The sequence below is a fragment of the Mytilus galloprovincialis genome, chromosome 1, assembly GCF_965363235.1.
Source record: "Mytilus galloprovincialis chromosome 1, xbMytGall1.hap1.1, whole genome shotgun sequence".
Lineage (NCBI taxonomy): Eukaryota > Metazoa > Mollusca > Bivalvia > Mytilida > Mytilidae > Mytilus > Mytilus galloprovincialis.
This window is the reverse complement of record NC_134838.1, coordinates 39,630,690-39,656,532: the sequence shown is the minus strand read 5'-3', so window position 1 is coordinate 39,656,532 and position 25,843 is coordinate 39,630,690. Positions and strand designations below refer to the sequence as shown.

General features: G+C 32.2%; 1 protein-coding gene across 1 annotated transcript in view; it reads right to left on the bottom strand.

The window, feature by feature from the left end:
- Positions 1-11,945, bottom strand: part of LOC143074047 (uncharacterized) — a 45,361-nt gene extending 33,416 nt beyond the window's left edge. The window contains exons 1-6 of the mRNA XM_076249601.1: positions 11,723-11,945; positions 10,342-10,551; positions 8,941-9,159; positions 5,917-6,123; positions 3,660-3,851; positions 916-1,160 (exon numbers count right to left, since the gene is read on the bottom strand). Coding sequence (XP_076105716.1) covers positions 916-1,092 — 177 coding nt within the window. The 5' untranslated portion in view covers positions 1,093-1,160; positions 3,660-3,851; positions 5,917-6,123; ... (1 more) ...; positions 10,342-10,551; positions 11,723-11,945. The remainder of the gene's footprint in view (positions 1-915; positions 1,161-3,659; positions 3,852-5,916; positions 6,124-8,940; positions 9,160-10,341; positions 10,552-11,722) is intronic.
- Between the last annotated feature and the right edge of the window lie 13,898 nt (positions 11,946-25,843).

Below are 25,843 nucleotides of genomic sequence, written 5' to 3'. Positions count from 1 at the left end.
TATGCCTGGGATAAGAAAATCCTTAACTTTTCCAAAAATTCAAAGTGTGGTAAACAAAAAATTTATAAAAAAAGACAATATAATTGATATCCATGTCAATACCGAAATGCTGACTACTGGGCTGGTGCTACCTTCGGGGACGAAACGTCATAAATGTAGTGCATACTTGGTAGCTTGTGTATCGGGTTATTTAAAAGTGTACTGTTGGGGTTATATCGAATTGACAGAAATATTAATATTATAGACAATCCTTATAATACAGTTCGAAATTACGTTTTAACATTGTTTGACCATTATGGAATATCCGTTTCAAAGATGAAAGCGGATATGTTCCTTATATCGTAACTACAATCCCGTTCCCTTTTCATGGAATTATATTCATTACCATGTGTCTACTACCATGAGAAACACGACGGGTGCCACATGTTGAGCAGAATCTGCCATCCTGCCAACTATTGGTTCGTGTTGCTTAGTCCTTAATTTTCTGGGATGTGTTTTGTGTACTATAGTTTGTCTGTTTTAAAACATGTTATCATGTGTTTCATGTCATAGATACAAAAAAAGTTCATTTCCTAAAATCATTTAATTTAATATGTATCTTTTTCGTTAAATGTTTATTTATACAAAACAAATCCTTCAAAAGCAAAATGGTACGAGAACCTTCTGTTGCAAAGTACTGAAATGAAGACATAATATTCTTGGTTTTAGTTTGTAACACCGATTTGTTTTTTCTCAGTCGATTTATGACTTTTGAACACAAGTCAAGTCAACTTAATTTTACTGAATTGACATTTAAGGATGTTACATCAAACAAAACAAAATTAACTGTTAGATAGCCAGTTTTTATTGAGAACGTTATAAACTAGACTATCACTAAGGTATTACATTCAGATGTAATAAACAAACAAAACTTACCATAGTAACAGTGTTTTGCAGTATACGAATTGTTGTATTCACGATATATAAATCAACCAACAGAGGGTAGAAAGAAAGCAAATAACCATATCTTCTTTTGTTTTTCGTTTCGACTCTAAATGAACACGGATCATTTGGAAATGTAGACTCCCACAAAATATATTTAGATGTTCGCATGAAATGTAGATTTGCGCCATCTGGTGTGTGGTAATGGACACCGCCGTATCCTGAACATATGCAAAAACCTATAAATAAAAAAATACAAAACATGATTTATTTGAAATTGGAATATTCAGGGTTTTCGTAGTGGAATTTTGTTTATTTATACTTTCAAATTAAGAATGTTCACTTTTCGAAAAATCGAAAATCTTATCAGCACAAAATACACTTAATTGTAACGCTGTAATACATGTTTTAGTCCTTTTTACTGATACAACAGAAATTTCCGGAGGAAAATGAAGCGAGTATTTGATATTTTATTTAACCATTACCAGAATACACGAATTTGATGCAGTTTCGCGGTTTATGAAAGGATACCAGGTTTATAAGTTCAGTCCCATTTATAACTTAAAAAAGTTTATTATTGTAAAGATAATTTCATATATCTCAATAAATTTCAAATATAGAAATATTTTTGTGGTTTTGTACTTATTTATATCTGGGAATAGTATATATGTTCCTACTTATATTAGAGTAACAATCACGTCTTCCCCTGTTTTTCTCTGTTAAGGGCATACGATACAGTTTTGATCCCGTATTTACAGTTTGATGAAAATTTCCATACAGGCTAATTTTGGGTTATTAGATCAAATATGTAATAAAAAATATACCTTCATGTGTTACTTTTTAAGTGAAATAAGGTCGAAATTTTGTATATTTGTTCAAAACTCGGATTTGTGGCCGTATTTGTCATTTCGAAAGAAAGACATAACTTTTTGTTTTAAGAGATCAACACAATTGTTTTTTGTCAAATAATTTGTAATTTCTGTATTTTATAAGTATCCAAAAAATTTATGCATTTTTTATTCAGAATTAACTCATATTAATCAAATGGTCATGAGTTGAGAAAAAAAAACGTCATTTTTTGCTGTATATTTATCAAAATTAAAATAATTGCACTATTTACAGTTTTATAAAATTTGTTTTTTAGAAAAGGTTTATAATAATTTCCCTGCAAAATGAAACAAAATGTCGTTTTAAAAAATAGGGGTCCATGCTCTCGTTTTCAAATTATATCAGTTTGAATGATACAAAATCAGTCGAAAAATGCATCTTTTCCCGATATGTCACAGTTTGATGTCGCGAAAAAACATTTTACGTTAGCAACCTTATTACCTCCCCTGTACCTGTATCGTATGCCCTTAAAAGCATATCTATCTAATCATGACTGTATTGATTTCTCTGATTTCAAGGTGAATTAACCGTATTATTCGAAATACACAATTTATTCAAGAGGTAAACAAAACTTTATTCGATTAGCGTAATTAATTATAGAAATGACATGCTAACCTTAAGTTGTAGCAATAGCTCAATGTAATTTTTCAACTATGTAAACAAAGGTTCCCAACATTTAATCTGAATATGAACCCAGCTGTTTTAATATTTGGCTGTTTTCTCCTTCTTTGGCCGGATTATTGTCTCATGTGCACATTCGCCATTTCCATTCTCAATGTTATCCACTGCATGTGAATCGCCAAAAAATTTTCGAAGACCCAATTTCTTTATGATGCATACGATGTAGTTACATTTCTAACTTAATAGAGAGGTGGAAGAAACCAAATGGATATTCAAACTTCGAAAACGAACAGACATGTGACGAAAAAAAAACGAAAAATAACCATAAAAGATACAGTCTACTGCACACAACATTGGAAACATAAGCCTGAGCAACAGGAATCCTCCCACCAAAAATCGAGGATGATCTCATTTGCTTCAGAAAGTTTAAAAGATCCTGCTATACACGTGACATACGTAATTTATTGCAACAATGCAATAAAAGATGAAGGCCGTACGGTAAAATATTATTGGGTTTAGTGTTATGATACCACATCTTAATATTTGTAGTTATATAAAAAAGCAAAAGAATGGCTAAGATCGTCATTTTAATATCACCTACAAAAATTAACTGACGATTTCGATCAAGTTGATCTATTTATCAATCCTTTTTTGTTAATTATTTTTCTCATATAATTTTTCTTTCGATACCTACTTTTGTGCTGAGATAAATTATCCTTGATATGGTCATATTTATAAATTAACTGTTTACTTTTGAATTTTTGAAATACTAAGGCTTTTCTACCTCAGGATTAGATTACCTTAGCTGTATTTGAAATTTTGGTTCGCAATGCTCTTCAACTTCGTATTTTACTAAGCCTTTTTAATTTTTGGAATTTGAGCGTCACTGATGAGTTTATAGTAGACGAAACGCGCGTCAAGCGTAAATAAAAAACTTAATCCTGGTATCTATGATGCGTTTATTTAGTTAGTATATTGTTATCAAAGCCAGACGCGCATTACGTCAACAGATGACTCATCAGTGACTCTCAGGTCAAAATGATAAATAAACACGAAGAAATAAAAATAGTTATTTCAGCGTAATAACTCCTATCCTAAAAGGAGTCGTCTGACGATTTCAACAATATTTGTTCCTAAAATTTTTTTTTGTAAAGGTAAACATACAACGAAAGACGTTAAGTGATAAGAATTCCTAATAAGATCATAACACTGGTTTAGTAAATACTTACTTTGACATTTCAGTGTATTGCAATCTTCAAACACGACACTCGTATTAAGTCCATTGCAGTTTTTGCCACCATGCAAAGGTATAGGGTCTGTACAAGATCTTAATCCGCTCCTCTCTCTTAGTCCTCCACCACAGCTTTGGCTACATTGAGTCCATCCAGACCATGATTTGAAAGGTGTCCAACCACCATCAACTACAAATATCGATAAATATCAACTAACTAAAGTTTTTTACCTACAAACTTATATCTTCTAGATTATCATTCAATTGATACGATATTCCCGTGCTTGCATTTCCTATCATGATTTTCTTGATAGATGGTTGCTGCTCACAAGGAAGCTATTAAACCAAGAGTTCCAAATGGTGAAGTTGAAATCATCCCTTCGTAAATTTTACGGACGCCATCACGAGTTGGTTGACCGTTATGGAATAACCGTTTCACAAATTATATAGGATATGTTCCTGACGTCGTAACTACAATCCCCTTCCCTTTCATGAATGTGACCTACCGAATTAGACTATTTACCGGATTTGTTATCACATAAGCAACACGACGGGTGCCGCATGTGGGGTTCGTGTTGTTTATTCTTTAGTTTTCTATGTTGTGTCGTGTGTGCTGTTGTTTGTTTGTCTTTTTCATTTTTAGCCATGGCGTTGTCAGTTTGTTTTAGATTTATGACTTTGACTGTCCCTTTGGTATCTTTCATCCCTCTTTTATCAGTTCTACGATATTATTTTCTAGTCAACAAATCCTGTCTAATCTATTGAGTTCATGGAATTGTTTTTGAAAATGATGTTTTTTTTTGTGTGCAAATATGAAACATGGCTTCGTACAATTTTTTTTACAATTATTTTAGACTTTCAGTTGTGTTTTTTCCTTTTTTATATAAGAATATCCTTTCGAAACGATTTTTTGGGGAATATATAAAGGCAACAGTACTATACCGCTGTTCGGAAGTCATAAATCGATTGAAAGATAACAAGACAATAACAATCAAAACCAAGGAGTAAACAAAGACGCACAAAACCAAAGGACATGTTCATCAACAGTTATAAATAATAATTTAGAAACAACACGAACTCCACTAAAAACCGGGAGTGAAATCAGGTGCTCCGGAAGGGTAAGCATTTCCCGCACCGTATACGGCACCCGTCGTGTTATTTCTTTGTTAGGTAGCAATACACAGTTAGAAGTTTAGTTTCGCATTATGGCCCCTGTGAATTTTTTAAATATGAAAGTTTTTGTACAATAAAATTGATTTTTAGATAATTGAAGAATAATATAGCCTTCTTAGTGGGTTTATATGAACATTAAGATTGTTTTTAACATGTTTTATAGGCCATTTATATGATTGACAGTCCGTATTTTCCTATCCGTACCGTTCATAGGTCCATACATTATTGTAGTGTTTATCAACAAAGATTTTGCGCTCGATCTTTTCAATTCAATTTTATGGGAAAACGAGCAGATAAGCATATGATTTTTTTGGGACCACTTGATAGATATAAACCTATGGATTCAGGAAAGGTATTACTGTAATTGATTGAAATTTTCCTTTAGACCAAATTTTGGAGACTTTTGTGACATGTTCACCCCCCTTTTTTGCTATATTTTGTATCTAAGAAATGCAGATTGTTGCCATGGTTACACCCAAGAGGGATTATATTTCACCCTTATGACCATTAGAAATCAAATCTATGGAAGATTCTCTTTCTATAAGTATATACATGCATAACACACATATAAAGCCATTTTTGTTAGACAGGAGGGGAAAGAGGGTGTTTAAAAATTATGAGTGTCAATTTTAAGTTTTTTTCCTAACTGTGTATTGCTACCTTAAGTTCGGTAATGATGGAAGGTTATTACGACTCAGGAAGAATATCAAATCCGGGTTTCAAAATAAAACCGATGGAAATACATCAACAATGAGAGGGAAACAACGAAAAAAACAAAAAAACACTACTGTGCAAAAAAAATCAAACGACAATGTAACACGCACAGAAACGAACTCTAAGATAACAATTGCCATTTTCCTGTCTTGGTACAGGAAATTTTATAAACAATGGTGTGTTGAACCTGGCTAGCCGAATTGCACGCTTTTATGGCAATGTTTAATTTAACACTAAAATGACAACATTACATGACAGAATTCAATACAAATAATTGCAAGAAAATTCAGGACAGAGAAATACACAAATAAACAATACAGTAGTACATTTAGACAATATAATCACAGAATAAAATACTAATACATTACTAGGACAATATTGTCTGTTGCACTCTTCAGTTGAATTTTCTAGGGTCAAGCCGGAACAGGATCTTCCATGACATGCGGGTGATGGATTATTACAGAGCCTCTCTCTGGTTCGTGTCCTTGTTGGTGATATTGAACCATCTTCCCTACATTTTGATGAACAGTTAGTCCATGTTGTCCATGTTTCCCATAATCCCCATCCACCATGTACTAAAACAAGTAACTTATATTTTAATATTTTTATGTGAAATTTATGTATTTTACTTTCTTTGACGTTACATTATGGATAGAGATGCTACTGTCAAATACATTTAAATAAATATCGATTTCTCATTAAAACAATCAAAAAGTAGTATATTTGTCGACATTAGTTATCAATTTTAGATATACATATAATTCATATAACTGGAATTGTGAATATATTTAAAGTAGATCATAGGTATATATTTCTTGAGTTCGAATTTTTTTATACTTTGTCAAAATGAAGATTTTACTATGTTTTTTTTTCAAAAATATTATAAAATTTAAAAAGTATGTGGTACAGTGCTATTTTCAAGCAAGCAGTCGTTGCCTATATTTGGTTAGATTGTTAATAAAAAAAAAAACACATTTGTGTGCATAAAAAAAATCTATGAGATAGAATTTAGAAATAAATTGTGAAAAGATAGGTTTCATAATATTTTATAAGAAAAAAAAAGAAAAAATGGTGCCACCGAACATGTTTTCTTGCTATAAATAAAAATTTAAAATTTACCTATCAGTCCAGTATATAATTTTTACTAAAAGAGTTATCTCCCCTAAAATAGCTTATTTGGAAAAGAAATAAGAATAAAAACTCAAAATTGGATATAAGTTTAAATATTTTGAGTTTAACAATAAATCACCAAGTTTTCTTTATATAAATAAACAGTCTAACCAATAAATTGCAAATCTTGTCTCCTAATTTGTAGGTAACTAGACTGATTTTGTACTGTGATTATACAATCCAAGATGGCGGTATACCATGAAACAACCTCTACAAATTTTGTTCTGAAAGATCATTCGTTTGCATTGAAGTAACGTTTGCAATCTACTGGATTCGTATTGATTGGTTAAAAAGTGAAAATGCTATATGTATAAGCTAAAATCTAATAAAAAAAACTTTCTGCTTCTGCGAATACTCTTAAAATTTGATAAGTGAAGTCATTTTCAATTGATTTTACAGTTTGTTCATACGCTTTGTCTTGTTTTTTCAAGATAAAAAGAGGGTTGAGCACTCACGCACAATGTGTTTAGCCACTGCCACATTCAACATGTGCCTGTTTGAAAGTCAGGAGCCTGTATTATAGTGGTTGTCTATTTGTTTTTGTTAAGCGTTTTATCATAACTCATGTAGTTGGTTTTTTTTTCGTTTGATGAATAGTTTCACAGTTTGCAATGTCGTAGCTGCGGAACCGTAGCTCTTATAGGTCCTTATGCTATTTTTTTACTATTTGCGGACCATAGAGCTACGGATTTTTCCTATTTCGAAACGTTCGGAATTGCGACCCAGGTTCAGGTCGCACTTATTTCCCCAAAAATTTATTGTTTATAATCAATGCAAAGCTTGTCAATATATACAGTTCGTTTCGTCAGATATTTTTCTAGGATATGACGTACCTATTTATGTTTGAATATTCATTTCCTTAACACTATTATCTAATTATTCCCATTTGTATACATTCTCCGCCAATTTTGTTCGGCCATATTGAATCTCGTGGTGACGTCACGAAAAACAAGAAAAGATAACTCTTATAGGAAAGCACGTGTTAGTTTGTATACGTTGTCTTTTATTTTATTTTCATGACTTTTTGAATGAAAGTACGTTTAATTAAAGTTAGATACTAATGGAAATAATAATTCTTTCAAGCAATTAAAATATTTAGTATGAATAAATGTTGTAAAGTCTTATAAACACTCGATTCTCGCTTAGAAATAAGTAAACACACCAACATGTGTTTTTCTATAAGAGTTATCTGTTCTTGTTTTTCGTAGGCGTTCCTTACCTCCAACATAGGATATCGAGGATATCTGAGTTATCTTTTCTTGATTTTCGTGACGTCACCACGAGATTCAATATGGCCGAACAAAATAGGCGGAGAATGTATACAAATGGGAATAATTAGATAATAGTGTTAAGGAAATGAATATTCAAACATAAATAGGTACGTCATATCCTAGAAAAATATCTGACGAAACGAACTATATATATTGACAAGCTTTGCATTGATTATAAACAATAAATTTTGGGAAAATAAGTGCGACCTGAACCTGGGTCGCAATTCCGAACGTTTTGAAATAGGAAAAATCCGTAGCTCTATGGTCCGCAAATAGTCAAAAAATAGCATAAGGACCTAAGAGCTACGGTTCCGCACCTAGCAATGTCGTTGCTTTTATAGCTGACAATAGGTATAGTGACCTATAGTTATTCTAACTAGCTTTATCTGGACTTTGCTTGTCAGTTCACTTATTATCAATCATACCACATCTTTTTTTGTCATGCTATCGAAATTAGATATGAATATAGAAAACATGCTCAAGTTAAGACGATTACACGATTTTTCATAATTTTCACGAACACATGCAAAGTAAATTTTTCTCTAAAAATGCTTTTACAATGTCTTACAATGTCAGGCTACTGATGTTTAAATCACCGAGATTGTACTTTCAAGTACTGCTATTTCTACATCCTCATTTTGGGTATATATTAATCTTTATAAATGTTAACTTTAAACAAACTTCTTAGCTACCACATTTTGTATATTTTGAAAGGTATTCCCCAATAAAGTTGACCTTAAAAAGTTGTGTTGTCTCTGATTATTCAAACAATTCCGATTTTCAGATTGTTCTTTTGTGATCAAGTTTTATTTATAATTTATTTATAAAATGATTTTAAAAAAAGAAGCATGTGACGCAGCAAGACTTCTATCTTATGAAAAATATATGATCACATTTTAAGACTTTTCCATAACCTTCTGTTGTTTTTTTTTTTATAACACTGATTAATACCTATATTCAGTATGCAATATTGTGTGTTACATGTTGTTGATTCTGTGACATTCCCTGAGCCAGAGCATAAACTCCCATTACACGCAGGTCTCGGGTTGTTACAATCTCTGTAACGAATTCTAGTCTTGTTAGGGTCTGTGGATGATCCACATGGTTTACATTCAGCAGTACAATTGTCCCAGCTTCCCCATTGTTCCCAACTACTCCATCCACCATTGACTGTGATAGAGAGGTGGAAAAGAAAAACAACAGTATACAAACAACAAAGAAAACCAAAGGATGATTAACACGAACCAACGAAAAACAGGATATGCTTAGTATATAATAAGTGGCTTACAATGTTGGTACAGTGCTAATAAACAGACCTTTCGAGAACTTCTTGTACCATCTTGGTGATAATTGGATCTTAAATTCACACCGTCATCACTGGTGATCCTGATGGTGCATGAATTTTTCACTTGGGAAAACGTTCGACTTTATACTCATATGATAACGGTATATGAAGGACGAAATATCGGCACAATGTCGTCGAAGGAAAACGTCGTTGTTCTTAATTGCAAAAACCTATGTGGTGTTCTGCAGTCCGTGGAAAATTGAAGGTATTTGTTGGGGTTCCAAGTAGCATGTTCTAAAAGTGGATAAACGTACAATCGTACAATGGTAAATGGGAAATCAAACACTTCTAAACGACATAGCGTGGATGTTATTCGCCTTGTAAAAAGCAATTGAGAGATAGTGTTAAAATAATCATACATTTGACGTATATAGCGACATATGTGTTTTATTGACGGGGTCACAATAAGATAGATATTAAAAAAGGCAAATTCTACATCATAATCATCATCATATTTTATCATCGTTTTCATTACAAATTTCATCATTTTGTCATTTTCTCAAGTTATGTAAAATAAAAGTTACGATTATTTGCACACACTTGATATAACTCTGCATAATTATGCAGTTCCACCTTAGGTCTTACCCCCAAAAAAACTATTGATGAAAGATAGGAGTGAATAAATATTCCTCGGATTTTTTTAAAGGCATAAAGGTTTAGCAAAAAAATACCGAACTCAAGGGAAAATTCAAAACGGAAAGTCCCATTTTAAATGGCAAAATCAAAAGCTAAAACACAAGCCAAATGTCATATCTATTTCGGTATGAAGAAAATGGTAGGTTATACTGGTTTTAAAGCTAGTTAACCTCTCACTTCTACGAAAGTGCCATACAATTCAATTATATTGACAACAATTTGTTGAAAACAAACAGACATATTTGTTGTCCATAGGTTGGTGTCTCTTTGACATATTCCTTAGGACATAGGAAAAAAATGTCAAAAGAAGGGATACAGCATGCAAAGTCAACATTGTGAATAGTTTAGACATATATACAATTTAAGCTTACCAATGCAGTATTTTGTGTTACATGATTTTGATTCAGAACTATACTCTGATCCAGAGCATAAACTCCCATTACACGCAGGTCTCGGGTTGTTACAATCTCTGTAACGAATTCTAGTCTTGTTAGGGTCTGTGGATGATCCACATGGTTTACATTCAGCAGTACAATTGTCCCAGCTTCCCCATTGTTCCCAACTACTCCATCCACCATTGACTGTGACAGAGAGGTGGAAAAGAAAAACAACAGTATACAAACAACAAAGAAAGCCAAAGGCTGATTAACACGAACCCACGAAAAACAGGATATGCTTAGTATATAATAAGTGGCTTACAATGTTGGTACAGTGCTAATAAACAGACCTTTCGAGATCTTCTTGTACCATCTTGGTGATAATTGGATCTTAAATTCACACCGTCATCACTGGTGATCCTGAAGGAGCATGAATTCTTCACTTGGGAAAACGTTCGACTTTATACTCATATGATAACGGTATATGAAGGACGAAATATCGGCACAATGTCGTCGAAGGAAAACGTCGTTGTTCTTAATTGCAAAAACCTATGTGGTGTTCTGCAGTCCGTGGAAAATTGAAGGTATTTGTTGGGGTTCCAAGTAGCATGTTCTAAAAGTGGATATACGTACAATCGTACAATGGTGAATGGGAAATCAAACACTTCTTAACGACATAGCGTGGATGTTATTCTCCTTGTAAACAGCAATTGAGAGATAGTGTTAAAATAATCATACATTTGACGTATATAGCGACATATGTGTTTTATTGACGGAATCACAATAAGATAGATATTATAAAGGGCAAATTCTACATCATAATAATCATCATATTTTATCATTGTTTTCATTACAAATTTCATCATTTTCTCATTTTCTCAAGTTATGTAAAATAAAAGTTACGATTATTTGCACACACTTGCATAATTATGCAGTTCCACCTTAGGTCTTACCCCCAAAAAACTATTGATGAAAGATAGGAGTGAATAAATATTCCTCGGATTTTTTTTAAAGGCATAAAGGTTTAGCAAAAAAATACCGAACTCAAGGGAAAATTCAAAACGGAAAGTCCCATTTTAAATGGCAAAATCAAAAGCTAAAACACAAGCCAAATGTCATATCTATTTCGGTATGAAGAAAATGGTAGGTTATACTGGTTTTAAAGCTAGTTAACCTATCACTTCTACGAAAGTGCCATACAATTCAATTATATTGACAACAATTTGTTGAAAACAAACAGACATATTTGTTGTCCATAGGTTGGTGTCTCTTTGACATATTCCTTAGGACATAGGAAAAAAATGTCAAAAGAAGGGATACAGCATGCAAAGTCAACATTGTGAATAGTTTAGACATATATACAATTTAAGCTTACCAATGCAGTATTTTGTGTTACATGATTTTGATTCAGAACTATACTCTGATCCAGAGCATAAACTCCCATTACACGCAGGTCTCGGGTTGTTACAATCTCTGTAACGAATTCTAGTCTTGTTAGGGTCTGTGGATGATCCACATGGTTTACATTCAGCAGTACAATTGTCCCAGCTTCCCCATTGTTCCCAACTACTCCATCCGCCATTGACTGTGACAGAGAGGTGGAAAAGAAAAACAACAGTATACAAACAACAAAGAAAGCCAAAGGCTGATTAACACGAACCCACGAAAAACAGGATATGCTTAGTATATAATAAGTGGCTTACAATGTTGGTACAGTGCTAATAAACAGACCTTTCGAGATCTTCTTGTACCATCTTGGTGATAATTGGATCTTAAATTCACACCGTCATCACTGGTGATCCTGAAGGAGCATGAATTCTTCACTTGGGAAAACGTTCGACTTTATACTCATATGATAACGGTATATGAAGGACGAAATATCGGCACAATGTCGTCGAAGGAAAACGTCGTTGTTCTTAATTGCAAAAACCTATGTGGTGTTCTGCAGTCCGTGGAAAATTGAAGGTATTTGTTGGGGTTCCAAGTAGCATGTTCTAAAAGTGGATATACGTACAATCGTACAATGGTGAATGGGAAATCAAACACTTCTAAACGACATAGCGTGGATGTTATTCTCCTTGAAAACAGCAATTGAGAGATAGTGTTAAAATAATCATACATTTGACGTATATAGCGACATATGTGTTTTATTGACGGAATCACAATAAGATAGATATTAAAAAGGGCAAATTCTACATCATAATAATCATCATATTTTATCATTGTTTTCATTACAAATTTCATCATTTTGTCATTTTCTCAAGTTATGTAAAATAAAAGTTACGATTATTTGCACACACTTGCATAATTATGCAGTTCCACCTTAGGTCTTACCCCCAAAAAACTATTGATGAAAGATAGGAGTGAATAAATATTCCTCGGATTTTTTAAAAGGCATAAAGGTTTAGCAAAAAAATACCGAACTCAAGGGAAAATTCAAAACGGAAAGTGCCATTTTAAATGGCAAAATCAAAAGCTAAAACACAAGCCAAATGTCATATCTATTTCGGTATGAAGAAAATGGTAGGTTTTACTGGTTTTAAAGCTAGTTAACCTCTCACTTCTACGAAAGTGCCATACATTTCAATTATATTGACAACAATTTGTTGAAAACAAACAGACATATTTGTTGTCCATAGGTTGGTGTCTCTTTGACATATTCCTTAGGACATAGGAAAAAAATGTCAAAAGAAGGGATACAGAACTATACTCTGATCCAGAGCATAAACTTCCATTACACGCAGGTCTCGGGTCGGTACAGGATCTGTAACGTAATCTTTTCTGGTAAGGGTCCGATGACTGTCCACATGGTTTACATGCAGCCGAACAATTGTCCCATTTTCCACATGAACCCCAACTACTCCATCCACATGTTTACTGTATAAAATATATATTACTGTACATAAAAGTCACAATGAAAATGTCAGCAAATATCACAATCTATTTCTTATGGAAAGCCGTTTCCGAGTACTCTTCCCATAATGACTACACATTTGCTATTATTGGTGTCAAATCTTACTTTTTTGTAGCCAAAAACCACATGCGTTTAAGAAAACCTTAAAACATTACAGCAAACAGCATTGAAAAAGATGCAAGCAAAATCGGGGAAAAGGTTGGATATTCTGTTTACATAATAAACGCGTGACCGAAGAAAACATAATTCACGAAGAGGTTGAATATATTTCTATTTTGGGATTCTTCGATTAGTTGTTCTTTTTCTTATATTGACTATGGTGAACTTTTTAATGGGAATAAAGTATAAAATACAAGGAACTATATCACTGTCGTTAAAATTTTGTTTAGATGCAACATCATAGACAATGTCTCATTGTTGTAGGATGTCAGAGGAATGAGGTTGTCAGATGCATTTTACATGTATCTTTAAAATTTATACAAAGCTCTTTAGGAGAACATACAATCTAAGATTCCTCATCTTAATAGTATTAAACATTTGACTTTTCTACACTATACACAAGAATTTCTCATTTCGAACTAAAATACAAAGGAAAAAGGTTCATTTGACGAAAGATTTTGGACACTTTTTAAACACTTAAGTGTCTATTCTAGTTGATTCAATTAGTTTATGTGAAAGATTTGAACTGATTTTATCATTAAAAACGCTCCGATTCAGGCTAAAATATGAAAAATCTATCAAATATGCCAAAAATTGTCACTTTTCAGATGGTTTTTGTCAAAAATGAAAGTGGCCGCATCCGTGTTTATCCTCAACCTTCATATATGTTAATATGTATTATCAACAAATACAACTTACATTTCAATGTTAAGAATGAACACAAATGCGGCCATTTCATTTAAGACGGAAACCGACTGAAATTTAACCAAAATGCTAAAATTGTGAAGATTTCAGTAATTAAGCATGACTTAATGATGCTAGTACCCGATATATGTGTCATGTATGATAAAAAAAAACAGTTCATATTTATGTAGCAGGCGCATTCTACTTTCCAATGAATACTAAAAGTTTACATTTTAACAATTTTGTAAAAATGCTATATTTTGGGGCCAAAAAGGGGTCTTACTGGACCTACTCCTTTAAAGTATTGGTTTTCATAAAAACAAAATGATCAACAAAGATATTAGGGAAAGAGAAAATATTACTTTGTAATATATCACTCTTATTCATTAAAAAAATATCTCAAGATTCTTGATTTCTGGAATAAAAATATATTTGTTACGTTTAGGGTCGAGTTTTCCAACAAACGATCGGTTTTCCAATGAAATCATACGTACTCCTCTTCTTGTCGACTTGTTCTTTTATTCATATGAAGCTTATTTCATACATAAATTTCTTATGAAGAAAGTATCCTTTAAAATCACTTTCCGCTTTAAAGATGATATTCTCTCACTTAGAAGTTCAAAATTTGGTGACTATGTTGAACGCATCTATCCCATCGAACTGATGAAGGAGGATTCACAGAAATATTTAATTCTGGCTTATATCTTGGCTTACATATAGAACATGACAATAGAGTTGAGTTGAAAACAAAACTACAAACGAGTTGAGTTCAGCTTCCCAATTTTGAACTTTCACTTTCCATGTAACAACATTCCAGCAGCGACTTTCTACTGAATATAAATCTCCCAATTGATACAATATTCAATGGCTTGTATTTCCTATCATGATTTTCTTGAAAAAGGGTTGCTGCTCACAAGAAAAATATTAAATCAAGAGTGCCAATAAGTGAAATTGAAATCATGCCTCCGTAAACTTCACGGACATGTCAACCGTTATGAAATATCTTTTTTATAGATGAGGACGGATATGTTCAATTTGTCTTAACTAGAATTCCGTCCCTTCCCCTCTGAATTAGATTATCACGTAGTATGTACTATCCTAAGCAACACGACGGGTGTCATGTGTGGAAGAGGATCTGCTTACCCTTTCGAAGGTTTAACTAGTTGTTGGTTTGATTTTTATTGCTCTTACTTCACTTTTGTTTTGTTTCGTACCATAAAATTACTTTAGCTGAATATATGGCAATTAGTTAAAAATTAAAAATAAAAAGATACATGTATACAAATATAAAAACACTTGTAATTGATCACATCAAATGCCAAATTTTTTCCAAAAGAATTTTCATAATGATTCTGTCTAATGTTAAAAAATTGTAATGTTTAACAGCATCTGATTAAGTGATGCAAGTGGTTAAGATTTTTTTTATTTAGAATGTCGTTTTATAGCAGTAGTATCACGAGACAACACTTGTAGAATGCTCATAATACATATATGTGATATTATAGACTATTTGTTCCAAGGAAGAGGGACAGATACTAAAGTTGTAATCAAGTGATAATTCGAATAAACATAAACAAAAAGAACAAAAACGAAATGATAAATGGTACACACATCACTAAACCTATACTCATGGCAAGAAAAGTTCTGACACATTCGCAGTTAAAGACGACACATTGATTCTAGCTATGGCAAACAAGAGGCTCTCAAGAGACAACAGACGACGGACGGCGACAACAGACGGCCGACGGCAAGTTATGACCAAATTTTCAATAACGTCAAACAAATAACTACGTCCGGTAATCTTCCTTAGGGATGTCTTCCTAATTTGCCATTTGTATTCTCTGAAAGAAGAAGCTATCTATCATGAAATTCTTTATAGAAAAGCAAACCCCGGAATATCGGATCAGCTGGCAGACACATACTCGATGTGTAAGTACTACTGGAAAACTAATACACCGAAATGGAAAGTTCAACAAAATGGAATGTTCACAGTCCTCTCTAATTCTAAACATAATATAATTGTTTATTGCTTAGTGTAAGTCGGGATTATATGTGTCCATTATTTATTATTAGTAGTATTACTATATTATCAATGGGCACCAAACGCAGAGAACTGTTTACATTTTGTCTTGATTATTATGTTCCATACACCGCAAATAGTTATCGTTTTATAAGACGTCTTCGTGTAATTTAAAATAACTTTAATTATGGAGTTTATGATTATAAAATAATCTAGCCATATTTACAACATCAACTTACCAATACAGTATTGTGTGTTACATGTCTGTGATTCTGAGATTTCCCCTAAACCAGAGCAATAATTTCCGTTACAAGCAGGTATCGGGCTGCTACAGTATCTCAATCGAGTTCTGTTCTGAAAGGGGTCGGTGGATGATCCACATGGTTTACATTCAGCAGTACAATTGTCCCAGCTTCCCCATTGTTCCCAACTACTCCATCCACCATTTACTGTAAATATTTAAGAACATGCATGTGCCATACGTCTTGAAAGATAAGTATTATGAAAGTCATAGATAAACGATTCCCACTTATGTTCCAATTAGAACAGAAATTCAGATGAAAACTTTGTACCATTTTGGTGGTTATGTTTATTCATATATTCAACTTGAAACAAGTACTGTGTGGCTCAATATTATAGAAGATGAATAGAATGTTGCAATTCGGTTACAATCATATATTATCAAAGGTTCCCTTTACTAGCAATTGCTTTTTGTTGGAACCAGGTTTAATATATACAAAATACACTTTATTGATTCATCTGAAGGTTTAAAACTATTATGCTCGAAGAGGAGGTGACGACAAAATGCTTGAAATAGCAAAAACATAGTTTCAGCTCCATCACATTTTAAAATGCGGAAGATAAAGTAAAAATTCGCAAAGATAAAAAGAATGTCTCTCGTTTGTTTTTCAATCAAGTTCTAAACTGAGTGTGACGCTCTTTGTTTATTTCTAAATGTTAGTCTAGATATAAAAGAGACTGAACTTATATCTGTGACCTTAAGTAAAGTGTATACATACAATGAATATAGCCACAAGCATAAGAATGATTTAGTGAGAAAACATCCCTTATAGTCGAACATAAAGTTAAATGATAGTGATTCTTGTCATCCTACAAAAACAGCTCATGCGTAAAGTACACTAAGTCTACATAAAAATACATGAATAAGTCGAAAAGAAAATGAGCACTATTGGTGCCCATAGGAATGCTGATAGTTTAAAAATACGTGTATATGTAACATATATTTATGCTATCAATAAAACGAAATACCAAGTTTTGGTAAGTTTAATAGTTTATGAGTTGCTTTTCACAAAAACATAATTCGTCCCTCCATGAATACATCTAGCTGCAACAGCGTTGCCAATTTTAAGGAAACAAATTTTGGTACCGATTCATCAACAATCAGTGATTTGGATTACTTGCATATTCAGGATAATGTCCAAAAGTGCCTTTAATTCAGTCCATTAGATATATATAATCTTATTTGCTTAAAGAACGAGCAGATAGTTTATCTGCCTCCCAACATAACGAGGGTGTTGCGTAGGTTTTTTTTAAATATTCCCGGAGGTGTAGATATAAACTTAAACCATTGTGGTGACGTCAGCCTATTCATTTACCGTGGATTCTTTTTCTAGAATCAACGCTTCCTAAATCCGTCGCTGAAATGGACTCACCAGATTATAATCTATTGTTTCCTTTGTGTGTCTAATTTCATTAAGTTGAATTGACTAATTTACTGATTTCTGTTCACTAATGGAATTATTTTAAAAACTTACCTTTAATTTTTGTAATTTCTATATGCCTTCACTGGGAATCGAACCCGTCCATGAATTCTGTTAAAGTTACTGACTTCAACATATCGATGAAACGTCTGGGCTACCAATTGGTTACGATTTAGATGTTTATTTTATATATATAAATGAATATATGATATACATCGGTTCAACATACACACATGGCTTGTACCTTTATATATTAATAATAGGCAAGCGTACAATATGAGTTGGTAGCCACGAGGTTTCATGGTAAAGATTAATGCGTTAAAGTTTAGGTCTTGTCTGTTTAGGTTTGAATCCCTGAATTCTCTTAGTTGTCCATAATCTCTGGGTTTCCAGTTTTTGTTCTTGTTTTGTATGTTATTGTGGATATTTTGTGTAATAAAAGCGAGTTTGGTCGTTTATAATAAGATTAATGTTGGCTATTCCACGTCCACTTGTAATCCTGTCCATCTGATGACTTAAGCCTTTTTCAACTGATTTTTATAGTTCGTTCTTATTTTGTACTGTTATACCATTGTCCTAGGTTAGGGGGGTTGGGATCCCGCTAACATTTTTAACCCCGCCATATTCTGTATGTATGTGCCTGTCCCAAGTCAGGAGCCTAGCTGTAATTCAGTGGGGTTTTTTGTTCAATTTTTACATAAATAAGCCGTTAGTTTTCTCGTTCGAATTGTTTTACATTGTCATTTCGGGGCCTTTTATAGCTGACTATGCGGTATGGGCTTTGCTCATTGTTAAAGGCCGTACGATGACCTATAGTTGTTATTTTCTGTGTTATGTTGGTCTCATGTGAAGAGTTGTCTCATTGACAATCATACCACATCTTCTTTTTTATATTCCACATGTTTGAAATAAAAATGATTACATTCTTTTTGTCCCTTATTGTTTTATAAATTAATATAATATGATTTCATCTGTTTTACTACATAATTTTACAAATGTTAATTCCCAAATTCCTATGCTAGAAAATCGTTATGTGCCTAGAATGAGGCTTCGTGCTAAAAAATTTCGGAAACATATATGCACTATATGTATCTTCTTTGTCGGTTTGTTGTCCATTTGACACATTCTCTATTTCCATTTTCAATTTTAATAGAACTGAGTCCGAATAGAACTTATTTTGTATAAACAGATAATATTCAGATGCCTGATAATATGAAGATCTTAAAGGGCAGACGTGTTGTGTACTAATGTATTTGTATTTTTAAACATTTATTTGTGATATTTAATTTATTGTAATGGATCGTTTGACACGACAACATGGTTATTTAAACTCACTTACAATACCTTCTAATTAAGAATAGGCGTTAATTTTGACAAGACATTAACACAATAGTTTAAGTTATAGATACAATGGATTAGCATTGATTCATGAAAAACAAACAATTCGCCCTCCGGGCTCATGGTTTCTTTTTAAAGAATCAACGCTTATCCATTGTATCTATATCACAGTTTATGAAAGTTCTTGCCTAAATATTTATTCTTTTTTAATTTTACTTTGAAAAAAAAATCGGATATTCAAAACACGTATTTTTAAACTTGTAATACTTTTACAAAAATGCGTATTGCAATTGATATTCTTGTATTGTTGAGAAGATCCACTGCAAGAACGTCCTCCTTTACTAGGGTAGGGTTTTGAACAAGAACGGGTTCTATAGTATTTCTGTTTCGGATACTGGTGTGATCCACATGTTCTACATGTTGCTGAACAACCACTATATTCATTCCAAGATCCCCATCCACTCCATCCGCCATGAACTAAAAAATGATTTAGAACTAGTACAAATCAAGTATAGAAAATCAAAATACATCAGGAATATTTATATATGTTGAAAGAAGATTAGGGTGCACATACATGCATCTCTATAAAAAAAACATAGATTATTATCCGATGTAGGCTTGGATAGTGAAGCAAACAGTATATAAATGTACACATTAACAGTGATGTCAGAATATAACTTTAAAAAAATGATTCTGATGAATATATTAATAAAAAAAACTTTTTGAAAGCACTTAGTTATAATTTTCAAAATAATTACGGATACATATATTTGTTTTTATTGTTTTAGGTTTGAAGTTAACAGGAGGTAAAGAAAATTGAATATTTAAATGATAAAAAAATTAGCATGGTAATTTCATTATCTGGTAAACAAACTAGATATGATAATATAACAATATTTATCCATCATCTATTATATACCTGGGTCATTATTAAAAAAAACATGCAAATATATGTTATTTGGTCTTTTTAAGTAACAGACATGAAAGTATAATATCAAAAACAACACTTGTATATGTTAGATATGAATATTTTGTGATACACAATATACAGTTTACAGTCTAAATGTTTTCTGAAACCCTTGGATACAGCCAGAATTAACTGTTCTATCATACCTTTCAGACCTAAAATAGGACTATTATACATATAATTATTATTAGGATTTATCTCTATTTATGGCATTTTGATACATACAAACATTTTTTTTTAATGATTTGGGATGTGTACGCTGGTTTTATAATAAAAAAAAAACACAAAAAGAAGAGTCTCACTTTTATAAGTCACCGTTGTAACCGAAAGGCAAAGGGGTTTGGTAAGAGTCATCCTTCTCAAGATTTCAGCATATACAATAGTTTCTCCTTGAGCAATGTTACCTGTAAGCATGTTATGCAAAACAAACCCAAACAATCTGTGTTAAAAATTAGTGAAAAAATCTTAAAAGTAAGAAAAAGGTATATCGCAGATGAAAATAGTGTCAATGGTGTACCCTTATAAAATCATTTTCCGAAGACTTTTTTTTAATTTGAAGAAAAGATATTGAGTGTAAAAACACACACCAGGGACAACATAAAAAAATAGGTCATTTTTCAAGGTCACAGTGGCACCCAAAATACCTTTATGTTTTTCCAATAACTAGGTTTGTAGTCAGGTTAGGCCAACTAAAATTAATTAGTAGATTTTCATCCAAAATTTGGAAATAAATGGAGCGGGTGGCAGGATTTAATTTTTTAATTTTTATTTCTTATGAAACCCTCTTGTGACGTGTTCTTCAAATATGCAAGTGTAATGATAAGCTTATATCATGTATATAAATGTATTTCAAATCATAACCTGCATAAAAATCTCTAATTGGCAACCACTGTTCTACATGTAATTGCGGATTTAGAAATCTTAACAGCAAAAACAAAAAAGACTGCTCTCTTCAGTTGGACTACCTTCACCAAATTTATGTGACTTTCTAATCGACGTTTTTTTTCTCGTCTCCATTAAATGAAACAAATATGCAACTAAAGAATTACGAGTACAGAATAAAATGAAACATTTATGAAAACAATAGGGTTGGTGCTTTTATGGTTCTTCTTATAGATGTAAATATATTTAATATGTAAAACATGAACTAAACCAAAAAAGAGAAGTTGTTAAATGGCTCTATTGAGGGTATTGGGACAGAAGGTGTTTGCTGATTGTCAACCAAAAAATAGCCATGGGTAAATCTAAGCGTATGTTTGTCGACTTTTTAAACTCAATATACTGTCATAAATCTAACAAGTTCGTGCTTGTGTCATTTTGTTTATACAGTGATGTTTTTTTACCAATGTGTTTCAATATTCTTGTTCTTTGGGTATAATTCACAGTCCAAAATTCCGGCCACAAAGTCATTTTATCAATAAATAAATCAACGTTTTCTAATCACAGAAATTTGTGTCATGCCGCAATTTGCCATCTTGGACAACATTTTACTTGTAACACAATTATTTCATGCCCTTCTCGATAATCAATCTCTATTCTCGGGAGACGATTTTATCATCATAGAGCTACAGAATCTTTTTTAATTACTCCAAAAAATACGACAGCCGAAATTTGAAACAGGAAGTTTTGAAGGAAACAAAATTATTGACGGTTACCGGAAACGGAGATGAACAAAATCCGGAAATCGTTAATTTTTCAAAAATAAAAAAAATCGGGGCAGGACGATTTCAGAGGGGCGGGCGGGGATGACAATCTATCAATTAATTTTAATTGACCTTACTCATGTTTTTTTGTTGTTGTAAAAATGTACTTCTAATCATTCTGATCATTTTCTGTGCTTTATTTTGTATTTCATTTGATTGTATAGGCACCATGATTGATTAATAAAATTATCTTTTCTTTTCTTATCTTATAGAATAGGGAAATGGAGCACTTATTTTGCAACTATATCTAAATGTATACATCTAAATCATTGTAGTTACTGTCAATGGTGAGACCACTTTAATAAAGAAACACTATTGACCAGTTTTGTAACTTCACTGAATATAGTATGAAATTCAAAACAGTGTGGCTGTGGCCATTGATTGACATATTAAATTCATCCATTGACTGGGACAATTTACGAGAACGTTTGTCTGTAACGACCACTGTTCACGACATACCTACGATAGACATTTAAACTGCGGGGTCACCAAAGGTTTCTTAACGCCTTTAATTATAAAGTAATTCGAAAAAATAATCAGGAATAACCTTTCTGTTTTGATTTATATAATTGGTATAAATCAAAACATCATGTTATTTCTGATTAATTTTTTCGAATTACTTTATTGAGGTGTTGAGAACCTTTGGTGACCCTATAGTTTAAGTGACTTTAAAAAGTACATAGTGATCAGTGTTCGTTACATACAAACGTTCACCTAAATTGTCCCAGTCAATGGATGAATTTAATGTGTCAATCAATGGCCACAGCCACACTGTTTTGAATTTCATTCTATTATAACAAGTAGCATTTTTAGTGTTCCTTTCATGTTTAACAAGCGAGACATCATAGTATTTATGAAATATAATTCTTATTTAACAATGTTTTAACAATATAATGTTTCACCTGTACTAGCATATTAATCTATTGTAATAAAAATTCATAATATCTAATAAAATTTGTAGATTTAGCTAACAAGGTCCTTATATTTGTATAAAATAACATTTGTTTATAGTGAAAGATGTTTTAACGTTAAATAAGCTATAATTAAAAATTGCTTTCTAGTCCCTCTCTGTGATTACCTGTAGAGAACTTTGATTCATTTCCCAATCATTCTATCATGAAGGGAAGATAATTATTACGACTTTTAATCATAGTCTTTTTCAAAAATGATGAACGGTTCTTTATATTGGTATGTAATCATTTTAAACGTTTCAAATTTATGAAATTATTTTCGTACATCAATGTTTTTGATACACCAATAACAAAAACTGAAATATATTCAATTGATACATTTTGTAACTATTCAAATTTATATCAGAAACCTAAACTTAATTATAAAATAATGAACCTGTTAAAGGGAGACAATACTCGCATAACTTTTTCGAATTGGCACATAATACAACGATATGTGAGGCCCCTCATGGGGGGGTCCTAGTAATCACATAATCACCATTTTTTTGCCAATATAATCACATAATCATTAAATATTTGCTTATCTTTAGTAATCAAATAATCATAAACTAAAAATACAGTCCTAGGTAATCAAATAATCATGAAATATTTGGCTTAATAATCAAATAATCATTAAAAAAACGGCCAAGTAATCACATAATCAAAAACCCCATGAGGGCCCTCATATGTCACTCTTGCATACAAATGGCACATCAATATAATTAATTAACTGTGCAATCGCGCTCCACCTTCAATGATGATTCTAAATTATAAATATAACCAAAAGTTGTTAATCTATAGATAGTAAAGACTAATGAAATCTAACCCACTGTTAAAATATTTCTTTGCATTTTTTTAAAACTTCCTCAGTAAAATGCTTGAGCCACTTGACTTTCATAGCTCATAATTAACGTTTTTGCACAATATTTAAATAAAATAGCGAAAGATTATTCGCTTCTCAAAGTGTAAGACGCAATAAAAATCGTATGCTTGCACCATCTTACCCAAAAACAGATTTAATTAAGTTCTGAACATTTCGACATTTCTTCGTTAAAACCGGTTTTAAACAAATCACAAGTACGTGTTAAGATCCGACTAAATACCCATATCCCGATATCGTCAGGTTAATTTGCTACCTATACAAGGTATGTTGGTAACACCAAGGACTATGGCAAGCCGTTCTCGTCAAAACCATGTTTAAACCCTTTTTTCGAAAAAAATACACACTGAGATTTAAAAACCTAAAATAACACACTGAGAAATCGAAATTACACACTGAGATTTAAACAAATAAAAAACACACTGAGAATTCAAAATTACACACTGAGATTTTAAAAAGACACACTGAGATGAAATAAATTGAAAAACACACACGAGAAATGTTAATTACACACTGAGATTCCAAAAATACACACTGAGATTAATATGCAAATTACAAATGAATATTCATGAGATGAATAAATCAACAGATAAATATCGTGATCTCAAGAACTCTTGTCATAATAATGAAATGTGATTCCTTCAACCAACATTCGTAATAAATTTCAAGACTTAACATCGCTCATATTCATAGAATCATATTCAAAACAGTGTAGCTGTGGCCATTGATTGACGACCTTAAATTATCCCGTTATAAATACGATAACACAATTATTATACTTTCCAAATATGCCCCTCCTGTAGTTTCGCCAGGGCGTAAAAAGTGGCAGAAGATACAAAAGGCTCACTAAAAACATTCAAAGGTCAAAGAAAATACTACCATTCCATGTAAAAAAAAATCCTAGAGCTTCTCAAGAGCCTGTGTCGCTCTCCTTGGTCTATATGCATAATAAACAAAGGACACACATTACAGACAAGAATAGAATTCATGACAAAAATTCTTTGTTTTGGTGATGATGACTTGTCTGTAGATCTACATTTACTGAACATTCTTGCTATTTACAATTATCTCTATCCATAATGTTTTGTCCAGTAGTTTCAGAGCAAAGGATTTTGGAAAAAAATATGAAAAATTGTGAAAAATTTGCTTTAAAGGGCAATTACTCTTTATGGGGTCAATTGACAATTTTGGTCATGTTGACTCATTTGTAGATCTTACTTAAATGAACAATTTTACTGTTTACAGTTTATCTCTACCTTCATAATATTCAAGATAATAACTAAAAACAGTCCAATTTCCTTAAAAGGAGAAGGTCCGGTAAGGACTCATTTTGGCCTCAAATTTCAGTTTCATCTGACGAAAGATTTTGACCACTTTTTAAACACTTAAGTGTCTATTTCACTTGATTCAATTAGTTTATGTGAAAGATTTTAACTGATTTAGTCATTAAAAACGATCCGATTCCAGCTCAAATAAGAAAAATCTACCAAATATGCTGAAAAATGTCACTTTACAGATGGTTTTCTGTCAAAAATGAAAGTGGCCGCATCCGTGTTCATCCACAACCTTTATATATGTTATGTATTATCATAAAATACAACTTACATTTCAATATTAAGGATGAACACGAATACGGCCACTTTCGTTTTACACGGAAACCGTCTAAAATTTAACTCAAATGCTAGAATTTTGAAGATTTCAGTGATTTAGCATGACTTAACGGCGCTACAACCCGATATATGTGCATTGCATAGTCAAAAACAGTCCATATTTATGTGGCAGACGCATTCATCTGTCCAATAAATAACTAAAAGTTTACATTTTAACAATTTTGTAAAACTGTTATATTTTGGGGCCAAAAAGGGGTCTTACCGGACCTACTCCTTTCCAATTCATGGACAGCAACCCAACAATGGGTTGTCTGATGCGTCTGAAAATTTCATGACGGATGCATTTTTTCCCCATGCACAATTTTATTTTAATGGTTTAGTTTCAGAGATATAAGCCAAAAACTGCATTTTACCCCCATGTTCTATTTTTAGCCATGGCGGCCATCTCTGTTAATGGCCGTGGTCATCGAATACATTTTAAAATCTATATGCCCATATTAAATAAGTTAATTCGTAAAAGGCGTGCTATATATATATATAACGTGTAAAT